The sequence below is a fragment of the Prinia subflava genome, chromosome 2, assembly GCF_021018805.1.
Source record: "Prinia subflava isolate CZ2003 ecotype Zambia chromosome 2, Cam_Psub_1.2, whole genome shotgun sequence".
Lineage (NCBI taxonomy): Eukaryota > Metazoa > Chordata > Aves > Passeriformes > Cisticolidae > Prinia > Prinia subflava.
In genome coordinates this window covers 78,187,226-78,202,418 of record NC_086248.1, presented here as the reverse complement: position 1 = coordinate 78,202,418, position 15,193 = coordinate 78,187,226, and the positions used below count along the sequence as shown (strand labels likewise).

The following is a 15,193-nucleotide window of genomic DNA, read 5'->3' as shown; positions in this document are numbered from 1 at the left end:
CTCCATGTAAATAGCTTTTAGAAGTCACTCCCAGGACCGGTGTCATCACAGGAAATAAATAGGGAAGTCAAATTTCTGATGAACAGAAATCACAAGGATTCAATCACTATAGAGACTTTAAAATTATTCTTTCAGAACCTATTCTTTGGTTAGGAAGATCAGATTGCTGCACTTAAAACTTTACATGTAAAGATATGGATCTGTGGTCTAGCTGGTGCTGCTAGGCAATCAAAATGACATAAAATGACATAAAATTCTCACATCTTTTCTGTATGAGAATTTATGACTGTACCTGAGCAGAAATGCAAAAAAATCTTTCACCTATTTTTTTTCTGTGGACTTACCAGTAGAAAGTGCTAAGGAATTGAAACTTGCAGCTTCCTTACTTATATTACTGTATGTCACAAGGCTTATGCTCCTTCATATCTAGCTTGCAGGTGCAGCTAATCCTCTTTATACTATGAATCAGTTTAATAATTTAATTAAAACCCTCCCCAAGCCATCAGCAGCAAAAAAAAACCCCACCCTAAAACACAGAGAAAACCAAATAAAAACCCAAAGAAACACAAACTCAGAGAAATTATGTGGAACTCTATGTTTATTTATTCAAATGTTTTAAAAGCTTACTTGGAAAGATCTGTAATGGAAATAAAGCGTAAAAGGTTATATCTGAAGGAAATCTATACATATCAATTGATCCTACCCTTTTTTCCCTGTATGCAACAAAATGCATTTTTTCCCTGTATGCAAATGCCACGTGTGGCATTTATTGCCAACTTGGTATTATAAAGTATTTTTCTTTAAAATTAGTAAATTTTTTTTCTCATTTTTTTAATTAAAAACATCAGTACCGATGATGGTACTCTAGCTATAAAAATGCAATTAACTGAGAACAAGTAAAATCAAAGAGACAGGTGGTTATTCACTGACAGTCTTCATGTTGGATTTTTTTTTCCTTTAAAGGAGATCATCTGATTTTGGATTAATAAATTCCTTAAATCTAACTTATAAAAAATCCTTCTTGTTTAGAGAAGAAAAAAAAAAGATAGGATGCAGTGGAATTATTTATATTTTTTATTACTTTACCAAGAGGTTATGATAGTCCCAGAGAAAGATTGTGGTGATGCAGTATCTTAGAAAAATGTTGTGAAACTCCTAAGTGTTCTGTAGTTTATCTCCATAAATCTATTAACATAGTTATGTCTAACCTGAAGGCAAATGAACTGAACTGAACATGTGGGAATTGTTGGCATTCTAGACAAATTCATTTGACATGCATGTTTGGGCTAAATAGGAGGAATGTTACATCATTGAAAAAGACTTTGGTTGAATGTAAAAATCCAATCTCTAGCAAAGACATTCTTAAGGCTTTTGGGAGGAATTTCCTTTTTAGGAAAGGATTGGGAGAGGTTTATATGCATTAATGGTTGTAATTCTTACTAGCTGAGTATTGTATTGCAGCATTGAAATACATATTGTTCTTAAAACAGAGATTTTAGGACCAGTATTTTCCTAAGTTATTTCAGTAATGTGTGAATAAATCATACTTGGTTTGTGTACGTTTTGAAGTCCCATTAATCCAAATATGTATTGTGTTCATCTTTTATTGAGAAGCATCATTATGCCCCTCACCATGAGTCATAACCATCAATAACTCCACAAAACAATTTCCAGTAAAAGAGAACACCATGATCCTTCTTGCACATAAATTTAGTGAAATGAAGGGTAGTAATCCAAAATAAATTTAGGATCAACAGATCTGGAGGATTAATGAACTCTGAGATCTGTTTATTCTTTTCACACCCAGTAACGCACGCATCTCTGGGAACTTGTAATATGAAATAGAAAGTTAAGTTTCCATGCAGATTCTTTTTACTTTGTGAGGATCTACCATAAAACCATAGAATGTTAAGGGTTGAAAGGGATCAAGGACAGTGACACTTGCCAGTAGACCAGGTTTCTCAAGGCTTACCCAGCCTGGCCTTGAACACTGCCCTATATGGTGACATAAACCAACTGAATTTTTTCTCAGCTTTAACACATGTGATACATATTTTTCAAGTAAAAAATAGTGTTTTGTCCCTGTAATAGCAAGGAATTCTTAGGTTTAAAAAATGGAATGGGAGGTGTGTGCATATGAGTGCATAAACATAACAGTTTCTGAGTGGTAGTAAGCAACTTTATTGGTATCCGAAATAAGTTAGCAAGTGTTTCTTTCAGCTGTTTAGGCAGTAAAACATAACAGGAAGTGAATTACAGCATAGTGATTTTCAAGCAATATTAAAATAGAGAATTGAATGCTACTGTGTAAAATTAGTATGAATCATTAGCCAGTATTTCTCTCTCTGTGTCTCTTCTCTGCATTGTGCTGTGTGATTTTCAAAGTGATATTTTTAGAACCTTTTTCATTTCTTCATAAACTCTTAATATTGGGCTCTTCCACTAAATGTGGTAATTGGCAGAAAAGGAGAAATCAGTTTAATTTCTGGCTTCTCTACTCATCTCTTTCCGCTTTCAGGAAGAAAAGTGTGTGTCTGCTATTTCAGTGCCTCTGCTGGATGATTGTTACGGACAGTGGCCTCATCTTCAAGCCTTTGTCACATGAGCAGTCTCTCTTTACCTCAAAGATTTTATATACTGAGCATTTTTCAAAATTATCACAAAAATAGGTGATTTATTTGATCTTAATTGGTTCTGCAAAAGCAGCAGTGGATTAGCTCTCATTCCTCCATTTCACACTGTCTGAGCATTGTATCACAATAATAATGAACAAGCAAACCTCCAAATTTTATAGAGAATTTTTAGCTCCATTTTGACTCTGGTTAGGAGCTAAAATTCTGTTATTTTAAGTTATTGTCCTGAAATTACTCTTTTATTTCTCTACATTTTGCAAGCAAGTTGCTAACAGAAGAGGAACAGATGTGTTTTTCCTTACAATTTGGTATAAACGTCAATTACCCCTTTAATAAAATTTGTCCGTGGGTCCAATAAGGAACTGAAGAAACAACACTGAGAGGAATTTCATGTTGTGCATTCTGAATATTGGTTAATTCATTATACAGCCTTCACAGGTTTGCTGTTTCGCTCACTCCCAATATTACTTTTACAGTGTCTTACATGCCATATTCTGGCATCATGTCTGTGATCCTTCTTCAAAGACTTAACTCTTCAAGTGAAGATTTGAAATATTTAAAATGATGGCCTGTACGATATTATGGGATTTTAATTTGCATAAGTGTCTCCATGTAGTCAGTAACTTCTAGCAGGCAAACTGAACACTTGTTTCTGGTTTATTGCTTGGAAATACACAGGGAAGTGATGAAACTTGATGACTATGAGTTTTCAAAATGCTGGGTTGTGGGGAATTTAATTAAAAGCAGTTTTGCAAAACCTATATAGCTGTGTTTGTGTGTTTGCAATGTGTATTACTTTTTATGTTTGCTGGCAACAAGAACACTGCAAAGAGATCAAGCAGAGTTAAACCGCTGCTAAATTTCATAGGTTAATTCTCAATGTATTTCTCTGTTTTGTCTGGGTTTTTTTTGGTAGCAACTCTCTAGTATATGATTAGATAACTGGTTTTTAGTGTTCACTAATATAAACATATTTTCTGTAGGTGCTTTGGGGAAGAGAACACGATTTCAGGAAAAATACGTTGCACAGCTTATTTTGGATGTCCAAAGAACAGATGGATTCCTCCTTCCTCACAGTGAACTAAGTCCAGCTCCAACACCTCTAGAAAGCTTAACAGTAGTATGTATCTGAGAAGAACTGTTTTGATTTCTTAAAATGAGAATGTTCTGAGGCTTTTGTTGGGTGTCTGCTAGGGAAAAGTGTGTGGTGCCTACAGAAACTTAGCTGGGGTTTTTGATAGTTTGCAGAAGAGCTGTGGGGCAGTAATTTGCCTAATTCTAAAGGATATGGGGTAAAGGAACATATGAATGTCTGCAAGGCAGATGTGTCTACTCAGCTAAGAGCATGCTTGCAAGTATGATCTTCTACAGTTCATGCATTAATTTTTAGTGACTAAGAATGATGGAGCTAGGGAAACAGGTGAGAGGCAGATTTTCAAAATAGCCTGCAAGGCATCAGAGGATTTCACAGATTCCTGCAGACTGACAGACGTATTCAGTTACAGTGCAAAGATAGGAAATTGCTCTCCTTATTCCTGTGGCATGAATTATATGAGTTGCTCTTATTGATCTTAAGGGTGTGCATGATGATTTCAATTATAAATTGCTTGAGAACCACTGTATTGATTCAGGATGGCATTTTTCCCTCATAAGGAGATTTAAAGTTATTTGAACTTGCTAAAGAAGCCAGAGATGAATTGAGCCATTATGGTCCCAAGTTTATACTTCAAGTAGGAAAGCCTTTATTAAAAAATATTGTGCCTTTATAGACTTCCAGGTCAAGCAGGGATTTTATGCAAAAAAATTGTCAATGCTTCTCTATTTCGTCACTGAATGCATAAATATCTTAGGAGACTAATCTAGATTTTTCTTGTGTGCCCGTTAGCATGTTCTTGGTGTTGCATTTGATTTGGTGTTACGAGGCTGACTACACATGTCATAAGAGACACATGGCTGACTACACATGGCTTACAGAAGAGCTACATATGGCAGCCCCTTACAGGACAGTGGGAGCTCAGGGGAAGCTGCCTGCTGGGTGTCACACTGAGTTATAGACTTCAGTTACAGCTTACGTAGAACTAAACCATGGGATGCACTGTTCTCAGAGTTCCTAACTGGGATATTGTACAAGTGGTTTTGCCCAGTTATTCGTAACTTCCTGAAGCATTTGCCTTTGCAGTCTGTTTCTGAGAAAGTCTGTAGTTTGGAATAAAGTTATTACATCCTTTCAGTAAAAATGGCTACACTGGCTTAGGCTGTAGGTGTAACTCAGAATGAAATATTTTGTCCTTGCTAATCAAGTATTGTACTTATATTCTGACAGTTTGGATAAGTTGAGTTTGGTCCCACCTAATTTTCATCTCTTATTTTGGAGTGCTTACCTCCATAGTCTTGAAGTTCTCCCCTTGTCTTGTTCAATAGGAAGACTGAACAAGTTATTTTACAGTTAAACAGTGAGTAATTTAATTCCATTAAAATACAATCAAAATAATGATGTGTCCAGTGGTTGGATTGGTACCCGTGCAGATTTCTGGTCAAGGGCTTCGTCCTTCCCTCCAGTGCTGAGCAGTTGCATTATCTCAGGTGGCACTGAGAAGCAAAACTGCATTTCAAAATAAATATTTAAGATTATAAATTCAAATCTTTGCTCCCAAGTCAATTTCTGTGAAAGGAAAGCCTCAGGCTTGAGGTGATGCATAAGGACTCTTGATGTGAAGTGGTATGTTAAAATAGTTTGATCAGTTTTAAAAAATTCAGAGCTGTTTTTATGTTTTGGGGGAATGAGGAAGTTGTTTTTATATCTAGGAATGGAAGTCACACTTCAAAGCTCTGGCATACAGTTGCAGTTCAGTTCAGTTAATCAATATTCATAGTGAAGCTAAAGCAATTAGTAGTATTTATACAAGTTAGATTTTAAAAATTACGTAGATGTGAAGGGGGAAATTTTTAACTAATTGCCATATAAGTTAAGTTGTAATTTATGTTACACCTGATGAAGTATCATTATATTAGTTCTAAAATAAATTTCCACTGGAAGTGATAGATAATCCTTATATAGTCTAATGTAGTGGGAGAAGAAAATGATGGTAATAAATTTGAGTTTAAAACTGTGAATATCTTCCCTATCCACTTAAAATTAAAAAAGCTTATTTTCTTCACGTTCTCTGTCAAATCACAGTTTCCTTTCATTTATATAGTGATAAAATACTGGTGATGAATGCAGATAACCCACTTCAAAGCATTCCTGTTTGCTCTTTGTTCTTCTGTGGACCCTCATTTTGACCTTGCCAACAGAAGATATGAATGAGAAACAGCTACTACTGGGACACTGAAGGGAAATGAATAGGAAATTTGAAAAACTGATAATATAAATCCATTATCTGTTTTTAAGAGTTGGTAAAAACTACTAAATTTTAGTGGTAACTAAAAAACAGTAGTATGATAATTTGTTTCAGGACCAATTGTTTTGCTTTGCATTTGTTTTTCAAGAGGAGAAGGAAGAGGTAGTATTGCAGCTACTTCCTCTCTGCTTGCAGCCAAGGAAATCTTTTGTTGGTTTCAAACAAACACAAATTCTAAGGACATGTAATTTATACTTTTCAGACATAGATTATATTATTTTCAGGTGAAATGATAGACAGTGAACTATAGGTAGCATGCTTTTTTGTAAAACTTAAACTAAAGACTCTTTAAATAAAAAGTATGTTGTAGAGGAAATTTTATGGAAAATCACATGTAGTTGTCCAGGAGCAAATGTTTTCAGAACATGCTGGCTCAGTGAGGTATTTTCAGTTTGTGTTTTTTAAATTTACCTTTACTGCCAGAAGTCATGGTTTATGTAGTTGGATTTTCCTGATACTTAAACAGAAATCCTTAAATTCCCAGAGGTCCAAGGTGGCTAGCCTGAAAACCCACATTAATGACCATCTCATCATCTGTTTCAGTTGTCTGTATGTATAGAATAGAGGGTGAAATTGTTGATAATTCTATGAGCAACAGTTGGAAAAGGGAAGCTGCCTTCAGGCTTATTTAAATAGAAAATTGATACTAGCTAACCTTAGAATAGCTCTGAATGCTATTCCTCATGCTTAAGAAACAGTATATTTGGAGCAAAAATGTTTTTGCATGGTAACTCCTTGTATTGGCTTCGTTAGTTATTTATCATAATGGTAAATTACTTTCCATTGTGTTGCTCTTTAATGGTAGTATTATCCTTTTTCAAACAAGTCTATCTTTTTCATATTTTGAAGGCATGATTCTATCTATTTTAAAGTATTCCTTTTCTCTTCTAACAGAATTACGATTTAAATGATGACACAGTGCTTAATGAGATAAAATTAGCAGATGCTGATCAGTACCAGGTACCTGATTTGTGTGCAGAAGAGCTTGCTGTAATCCTTGGAATATGGTAAGTTAGTTTCTGGTTACTTAAAAAAAGCCAAACTGCATGAATCATTGTGACAATGAAATAATGAAATGGTGAGTTGATGAAACTTTTTTCCTTCCTTATTATATAGTCTAGCTAAAAGGCTAAAAGATTTGCATTATAGATGGATAACATTTTCAGTTATCTCAGAGTGAGCATTAGAGTCTAGTTCAGAATTTCAGCAATATTTCATGACTAGCTATATTCTAGTTTTATCTTTAAAAGGTTTATGTTCTTTGTGCTTCATGTTAATTACATTTCAAATATCAGCTGGCATTAGCTACCATACAGTGATAGCACTTTGGTAAATTTTGAAAACATATTTCAGATTCTGCAATTGCCAGCTTCCTGTGAGGATCAACCATCAAGGAAAACACTGCCCTGTTATTCACTGAAATGGAAATTATAGTATAAATTCAGTGTCCATTGCTAGTTAAAAGCTACAGAATAAAATCCTTGTGATTTTACACCTTGGTTTTTTTCCCCCTAACTTTTAGAAATTATGTGCTACATGGGTTCTGTAAATAAAGTAGGAGAACAAAAGGTGGGCTTGAGATTTGAGGATCAGAAGTTGTGGCATAAGCAGAAGTTTTGTTGGAGCATAGTGTAATCAGTCAGTGGCGTTGGTGCAGTGTTCACCATTACTGACTCTGAGTTCTTCTCCGATCTGTGAGTTGCAAAATGATGAAATCTATTTGATCCAGTTTGAGGACCATGTAGTGAACAGTGGGTTTACATCAGTTCTTAGCTCAGTCACTTTGTCTTCCACGCTCTGACTTAAGTCAAGGCAAAGCCTTTCCCTTACCAGTTCCATGAGGACTTCATTTTTTAACACAGTGTTGTCTTATGTTCAGATTATATAATCCTTCCTGTTCTCTCCCTTCTGAAGGAAATTCTGGTTGCCTACTGCTCTTGCTCTTTTTTTTTTAAGGGTATAATTTCAGTTTTACGTTGGCTGGCTGCACAGTGGGTTTTTGATCACAGTGTTTGACTTTGACACCACCACTGTCATGTTCTCAAGAGTGGCTGGGAACCATATTGGCTGCCACTATTGTGTATATATGAATTTGGAAGGCTCAAGGCAAGATGAAACTGAGGACAACTAACCAAACCAAATTCAGTGTTCCTTCCCTATGGGAATGCTAAATGCCTTTTAGTGGGTGGGATAATGTGAAGCGACTGAAGCTCAGAGATGGAGACAAGATTTGAGATCCAGCCATGTTGCAGAAAGGATATTGTAGTAGGATGACAGCTCTGGGAATTGTTCTTGTAGCAGAGTAGAGTTTAGGCTTGGATTGCTGGCTGTACCCTTGGTGTCCATACCAGCTATTGGTATGTCAGTTTGTGAGGAAGCATAGACATGTTAAAGCATGTAGCACTGGCATTTAAGCAAAACTTTTCTTTTCAAGCCTTCTGCTATAGAAGGTTCTGTGCTTTTCTTTCATGCATGAGGACTGAAGTTCTGAAGGGTAAATGCTTCATTTCATAATTAATAAGTTAGTTTTAGGATTCCTGTAAGCTGTTTTATTTTTAATAGCTTTAGCAATGTTCTTTAACATTTTTCATCTTTCAAAATCAGTTTTTGAAACAAGTGTGTAATCGTAATTCAGAAAGCTATACTTCGATTGCTATTAATTCTGCTGTTTGAAATATGGCCTATTAAATCCCCAAATGGTAACTTATTAGTTAACTGGATTCTTTATCCATCAGGCGGTCAGCATAGATCTGATTAATCAGATTTACGAATTGGTTGTAAGCTGTTGACAATTAGCCTTTGCTGTTTTATTAGAAAGTACTTTTTTCTGCTGCACAGGACATCTTACTCCAAGGTTCTGTTTTATTTGTCTAAAGAATGTCTGCTTCTCATTGTTTTCTTTCCCTCTATTATTCCAATAAACTCCTTAAGACAAGATTCAAGAGTGGAGAGAAAATACCTTACAAAACTGAATGATGTGATGATTAGTGACTTCATTTTGTTGTGAAAAGATTCCTCATTGTAAATCTTACACAGTAGATCCCCTTGGATTTCAACTCCTGAAATTCTCTGGGATGAAATGGTTTATCTGTCCTTGAAACCAGAACAAATACAGGTCATAGAAATTCAGTTTTCATATTGTAATCTGACAAGAACTAACACAGTCATTAAAAATGCTTAAAACTAAGGTACAATTCTATTTTAGATTCAGATTCAAATTATAGATTTAAATTTGATTTGATTCAGTATGGAAAATAATTAAAACAATTTAGTTGTTCTCCTGTCTTTCAAGACTTACATTTCTGTACTTATTTGTCCTAAAGCTCTGTAAATGGATGTGGCAGAAATGAAATTCAGAGATGTATTTAAGCACTGCTTTGATGTGGAAGAGCTGCATCTATGAGCTTCAAAAACCTGTGATCTAGCATAAGAGGAGGATTAATCCTTTTTGCTTGAATCAATATATTTTTAGGATGATGAAAAATAAGTTCCATTTTTGTCAAAATTTAACTGTCCCTTGGCTTACCTGTGCTTTTCAAAAGCTATGGTCATGTCATTTAACATTCTGGTTGCCCAACTGCTGTTGAGTTGGTATAATACTTGAACTTTTCTTGCCTTTTCCCCTCTTTTTCTTGGCTGTCTCCCTCTCCCATGTGTAGAGAAACTTGCTGTTCTTTACCTGAACTCAGTTGACTTGGGTTGACTACATCCAGCCAACAAGAAGTCTGCTAGCAGCTGACTAGATATGGCAAAAATGCTTAACTGAAGCAGTGAAATTCTCTATAACTTCCCTATTTGCATGAAAATAGGAAGAGAAAAACAGTGACATAGATATCTATGTATCTATCTAGATAATAGATATATATCTAGAATGTCTTTCCTAGCAATGCTATCAAAAACTTTCAAAACAGTGCACCAACAGCATAGGGTATTTTTAATTTGATGTGGGGAGATCAGGGAAAATGTAGTAAATATAGTAGTATTTACTAGCAGTAAATAAACTTTCCTTTATGTCCTTGTGGCCACACTCAAACAGCTTGCTGAAGCTGATGGTATTATGAGACATCAGCATAAGTGGTATGAAGTGTGTGTGGAACATCCATCATGGGAGGTCAGTGGGAACAGACTAGGTAGCAATTTGTCTACAGTTAGAGGTTTGTAGTGCAGGAAGAAGAGCTGGAAGAGCTTTCAAGCTGCCTTCTAGAAATTTTTGTGAGTGGTCTCTGTGCCTATAAGAAATCATGGCTGAATAACCAGGCAAAGCAATCTCCAAAGTAAGTTACGTAATGTGGAGGGTGTAATTTCAGTCTCTAACCTATTAGCACTCTAAGTATCTTCCAATTTTAGCCTAAAATATGAATATGCTGCAGAATTTAGTGTGATAAGCTTAGGCTTATGTATATAGCCATTATATGGGTTTGGTGATGATCCATCATCTGTGGTACAGTTTAGGATATATTTTCAATTGGTATCTTCAGTTTTAACAGGGAGGTTGAATTATAGCTTTTGTTGCTTTTTGTGCAATTGGGTGATATCTCTTAAGTATGTTTGTAAATACTGGGGAGCTGTTGTCTAAGGCAAACATTCGCCCACACAGAGTTGTAAGCCTGATTTCTTTATCATATCTGTAAGCATATCCAACTGTGAATAAAATAATTTTAATTTTCACCTGTGTGTTTTCTTCTGATTTTCCCCCTGCAAATACTTCAAGGTAGTGGTAATGCTGGTTAGCAAGAGATGGACTCATGTGGTCACATTTTTAGAGTGACTAGAAGGAGGGTGTTTGTCTGAGGTTACCCTTCAGCACTTCTTGAGCATTAGTGGTTTTTTGCTTTGCAGAATCTGCATTTAATTAGTTATGGGATTGTAACTCAAAACAGTTCTCTGTAAAAACAATGAATTGATTTTAAACTTTTTTTAGGATTAGTGAAATTGTTATTCCCATAAGCTTAAACCAAGTAAGACATTTCACTTGATGGTTGTGTTGGAAAGGTACTTACAAAATATCGTGGTCCCTGAGATGGTTCTTTATTTCTGTGACTGTTTTCTAGGTCTAGGTCATTTTCTGCACAAAGCATACTCCCATTTGTCATTTCAAGAATGTCTTTTAGATTTCTGCAAGTTTGAAAAATGTGTTCTGAATAATGTTATTCTAAAGGTGAAATCAGCATTGTTTTATTTTTTTCCCCCTCTTTCCAGTATAGACTTCCAAAAGAACAATCCAATACACAAATTAACTGAAGAGGAACTTCTGGCTTTTACTTCAGTAAGTAACTTATCTGGCACTTAATAAATATGTTTTCACTTAGTATTTAAGTACTAAGCAATAATCTGTCAGTCACACTAATCAGGAAACTGTAAACCAAATTTTTGTTAATAGTCAGATGTTTCATTAATTTTTTCTTATTTCAAGAAATTAAAGTATGCTGAAATTTGACCTTACTTTCAGCCTTCATCATGCAGGAAAAACTTGACATCTAAAAATTTAATTTCATCTCAAAACACGTACAAGACATTTTTATGTGTTTAAGTTTCATTCACTGTATGAATTATAATGTAATATGCAACTAAATAATTTTACAGCAAACACTTCTTGTGACACTAGAGTTGAAGGTGCTTTACTTCAAACAGTGTTCCAGAAGAGTTCTAAAGAAATTTCAGCTTTATTCTGTCAGATTTATTCAGTCTCTATCAGATGTTCTGCTTAGATATGTCTTCCCAGTTCAGTGGCTGATTTGCTGCAGAACAAATCTGTAACTTCCAATGAGGCTTGGAAAATTCTCAGTATTTTTTTTACTTAATACAAACACAATTTCCTCCTTCTCTGATCTTTTCTGCCTGTGTGGGGTTTTCAACATTAGTTTAGATGGGAGGATGTAGGAGGAAAGGCTTGTATTATGTTGCCTTTTTTTACTTACTTTCCACAATGTTAGACTCTAGTTTGGGTGCAGGGAAGAGGACTTGGTCTCCTACCCAAGCCTTGTAGTAAGAGACTGTATTGCTGTAGTAGTGTCATCTGAAAAAGTAAATTATTGAAACTTAGCAAACCCCCCTTGGATTTCACTTGAACTAGAATCTTACCACTGACAGTTGTAGTTATGTGGAAGGACCAAGGACAGTAATCTAAGGTTAACTGTGGTAATGTTTGGCTGAGGGCTTTTTGTAAAAGGAGGTTCTATCTGTAAAAAAGATAATCCTGATCTTACTAGATAAATGTAAAATAGGTTGCATTAAAAGTAGTTTGTTTAGGTCTCTTGGTAATACAGTATTTGTAAGAGGGGATGCATGAGGGAACTGAGTGAATTGCTATAAAACAGTTTGGGTTTTCTCTTTGTTGCTACAATGATTGTAGTGATATAATTCCTCATTACATAATTTCTGAAGTATATTTGTAGTTTTGAACTACAGTTGTGTTCTGAGTTTGGTGTTTGTTTTTTTTTCCAAAAGGTAGGAATAGAGAGCTGGAAAAAGTTGAAATGTAGAAAAAAATGAGACTGTCCTCTCTCCTGTTGTCGTAATTGAAGTATCCAATAAGAGTGTTGAAGAATGAGTACCATTAAAGGGGAACAAAAGATTACAGAAATAATAAACACATATAAAGTAAGGAAGTAAAAGAAGCCTGTAGTAATGACACCAGACTGGTGAACTGAGTACTGGAAGCTTTTTTAAAAAATGGTGGAACTATTACCATACTATTTTTCCCCAAAGGTAATGTTAGTACAAATGTATGAAGTTTCAAGACATGCATGTAACTTCATTAAGACAAACCCTGCCATTTTTGTTGTTAAAATAATGTTAAAACAGTATATAATATAGAAGTAGGGTTTTCTGTGAAAACTTGTAATCTTGCTTCTCATATTTTATTTCCAAACTCTGTGGACTATTTTTGTGTACCCCGTGCTTCAGTCTCCTCACTACCACTGTTGTTCGCATCATTATTGGGTGGAAAAGCAGCCATTATACACCTGAATCTTGAGATAAGTGTGGAGTTTAACTGTTTTAACACTTGTGTTTTCCATCATTTAAATATTTTAAAAGTTTTACGGCAGAGTAGAAAAAGTCAAGGTAGGTTGTGCACTAGGGAAGAAAGATAATCAGCCTTCCTGCCATCCTTTATCTGACATTGCTTGACAGGTGACCTGGTAGATCAGATGTAAGAGGTCTGTTGGGTGAATTCTTCATCATGATGGGAAAATCAAACTGCATTTTTCTGCCATCTAGTGGCTGATCCCTCAAAAGCCACAGGACAGCTGATTAACTTACTCTTTAATTATTTTATTGCAATGACTATGGGGAGCTTATGTTTTCATTTATGCATTTATTTATATTTTGATAGAGCTGCTAAGTCAGCTATGGCTTGCTTCCTGCTTGCAAGATCAGCAGCCACTCTCAGGTTAGATCTCCAGAGAAAGGGCTGAGAGATCTGTGTAGGCTTCCCTATCACTTTGTGCTCGAAGAGCAGCAATAAAGAAAGATCTCTGCCAGTAGATGAACGGGAATGTAGATCTCACTAGTAATGCAAAATTCAGTGAACAGCAGTGACAGAAAGAAGTGGCTGGTAGTCTAAATATTAGAGTAAATAATTTACTGAAGAGTAATAAGTCTTGGTATGAGAATAGCATTCTTTTAAACTTTTGCATAATGTTTCCATTAATTGGATATAGGAACACAATTGAATCTCAGAATTATTTTCTCTTTTGATCTTGACCTATGGTCCCAAGACACAAACAAGAAAAAGTATGAATTGCAGTACCACCATCCCAGATCTTTCCTGGAAGCCAAAAGCAGGAATCAGATACTAGCTTATATGAGTTCTTTTCAATAAATATACCTTTTGTGACACTTGCATCTGAGTCTAAAATTGTGAATAGTCACTGCAGAATTTCGTGATGAAATCTCTGAGCTCTTCTGTGTCTCAGATCTGAGTCATTGAGGCAAATCCATCTCTGTGTTCCCTGGCAGTAGGGATGTTCAGTGTCCATGTTAACACAGCCTTGGTTCCTACAGGGTCTGCTCGCTGAGTAAATTAAATGGCACCATAGCTGTTACCACTTGTATTTAAGGTATTTACCAAGCTTTGGTACTGCCCAAAGAGGCAAATGAGCACTATATCAATGCTGCTCCAGTAATTTCTTTAGCATCAAACTGCTCTGTGTGTGTGTGTGAGCAGGCATCTTCTCAGCCTACATGTGGATTCCTAAATCTGCAGGCTGGTTAGATGGTTGTCATGCATTCATCTGATATCTACTGAAATTCATGTTTCCTCAAAAAAGAAAGGCATTTCAAGTTATCTTAGGAAACTTGAAAAATTACAAGGCATTTTTAATTGATCAGTGTATCATCAAGAGATCCTCTTGCTTTGGACACGTGCATGTGACATGCAATTTCTCTCCAGCAGAGAGAATTAAGATCTAGGTAGTGTGAAAGGAGAAGGATGATCAATTTGATCTCAAGTAGATGATGTTATTCTGCCTTGTACTAGGTGCAGTTTGGAAAACTGACATTCTAAACTCCCTTTTATATCTGTAAAAGTTGAAAATTACTGGATCTGTAAGAGCTATTTATATATCAATATCTATAGTTGTATCTATATTAAACAACATAACTTATAATGCTAAAAATAACACTATTCACTGCTTGGCAACTGCATTACAAAAGAACTGCTGCTTTTCATTTACTGGAGTCATTTGGAAATAGTTGCTATTGTCCTAAAAGCCTTATCTTTTGTAACTAAGAATTGCTTTCAGTGTTGCTCATTTTTGAAGCAACTTGTGAATTTGGACTTAAATTTTGAGATGTTGTAGTCAAATCTCTTAACCCATCAGTATAATATTTCAACTTCTAAGATGTTAATCCAGCAGTTAAATTAGAAGCACTAGATCTTTTTTTTCTCCTTACAGTTCAGTTATTAATAGTGTCTTTACATGAGAAGTAATGCAGCTTGCAGTCTACATTCTAGCATAAGACTAAGCACAAAATAAAACATTTATTTTTTGAGGGGGATTAAATATTATTTTTCCCACACTTATTAGTTTAGGGAAACAATTATATTTTTTAAAATTAATTCTATTATGGTAAGCACTTGTTCTTCTAAGAAAGCAAAGATATATTTTAGAAATCAAATATCACGCAAGCCGCTTCAGAGACAGTTATGCAGCT

The 15,193-nt window shown here is 35.2% G+C and overlaps 1 protein-coding gene across 1 annotated transcript in view; it reads left to right on the top strand.

Moving 5' to 3' along the window:
• TTC27 (tetratricopeptide repeat domain 27) overlaps positions 1–15,193 on the top strand; it is a 113,417-nt gene that overhangs the window by 22,039 nt on the left and 76,185 nt on the right. The window contains exons 7-9 of the mRNA XM_063390683.1: positions 3,617–3,753; positions 6,929–7,041; positions 11,234–11,300. Of these exons, the coding sequence (XP_063246753.1) occupies positions 3,617–3,753; positions 6,929–7,041; positions 11,234–11,300 (317 nt within the window). The remainder of the gene's footprint in view (positions 1–3,616; positions 3,754–6,928; positions 7,042–11,233; positions 11,301–15,193) is intronic.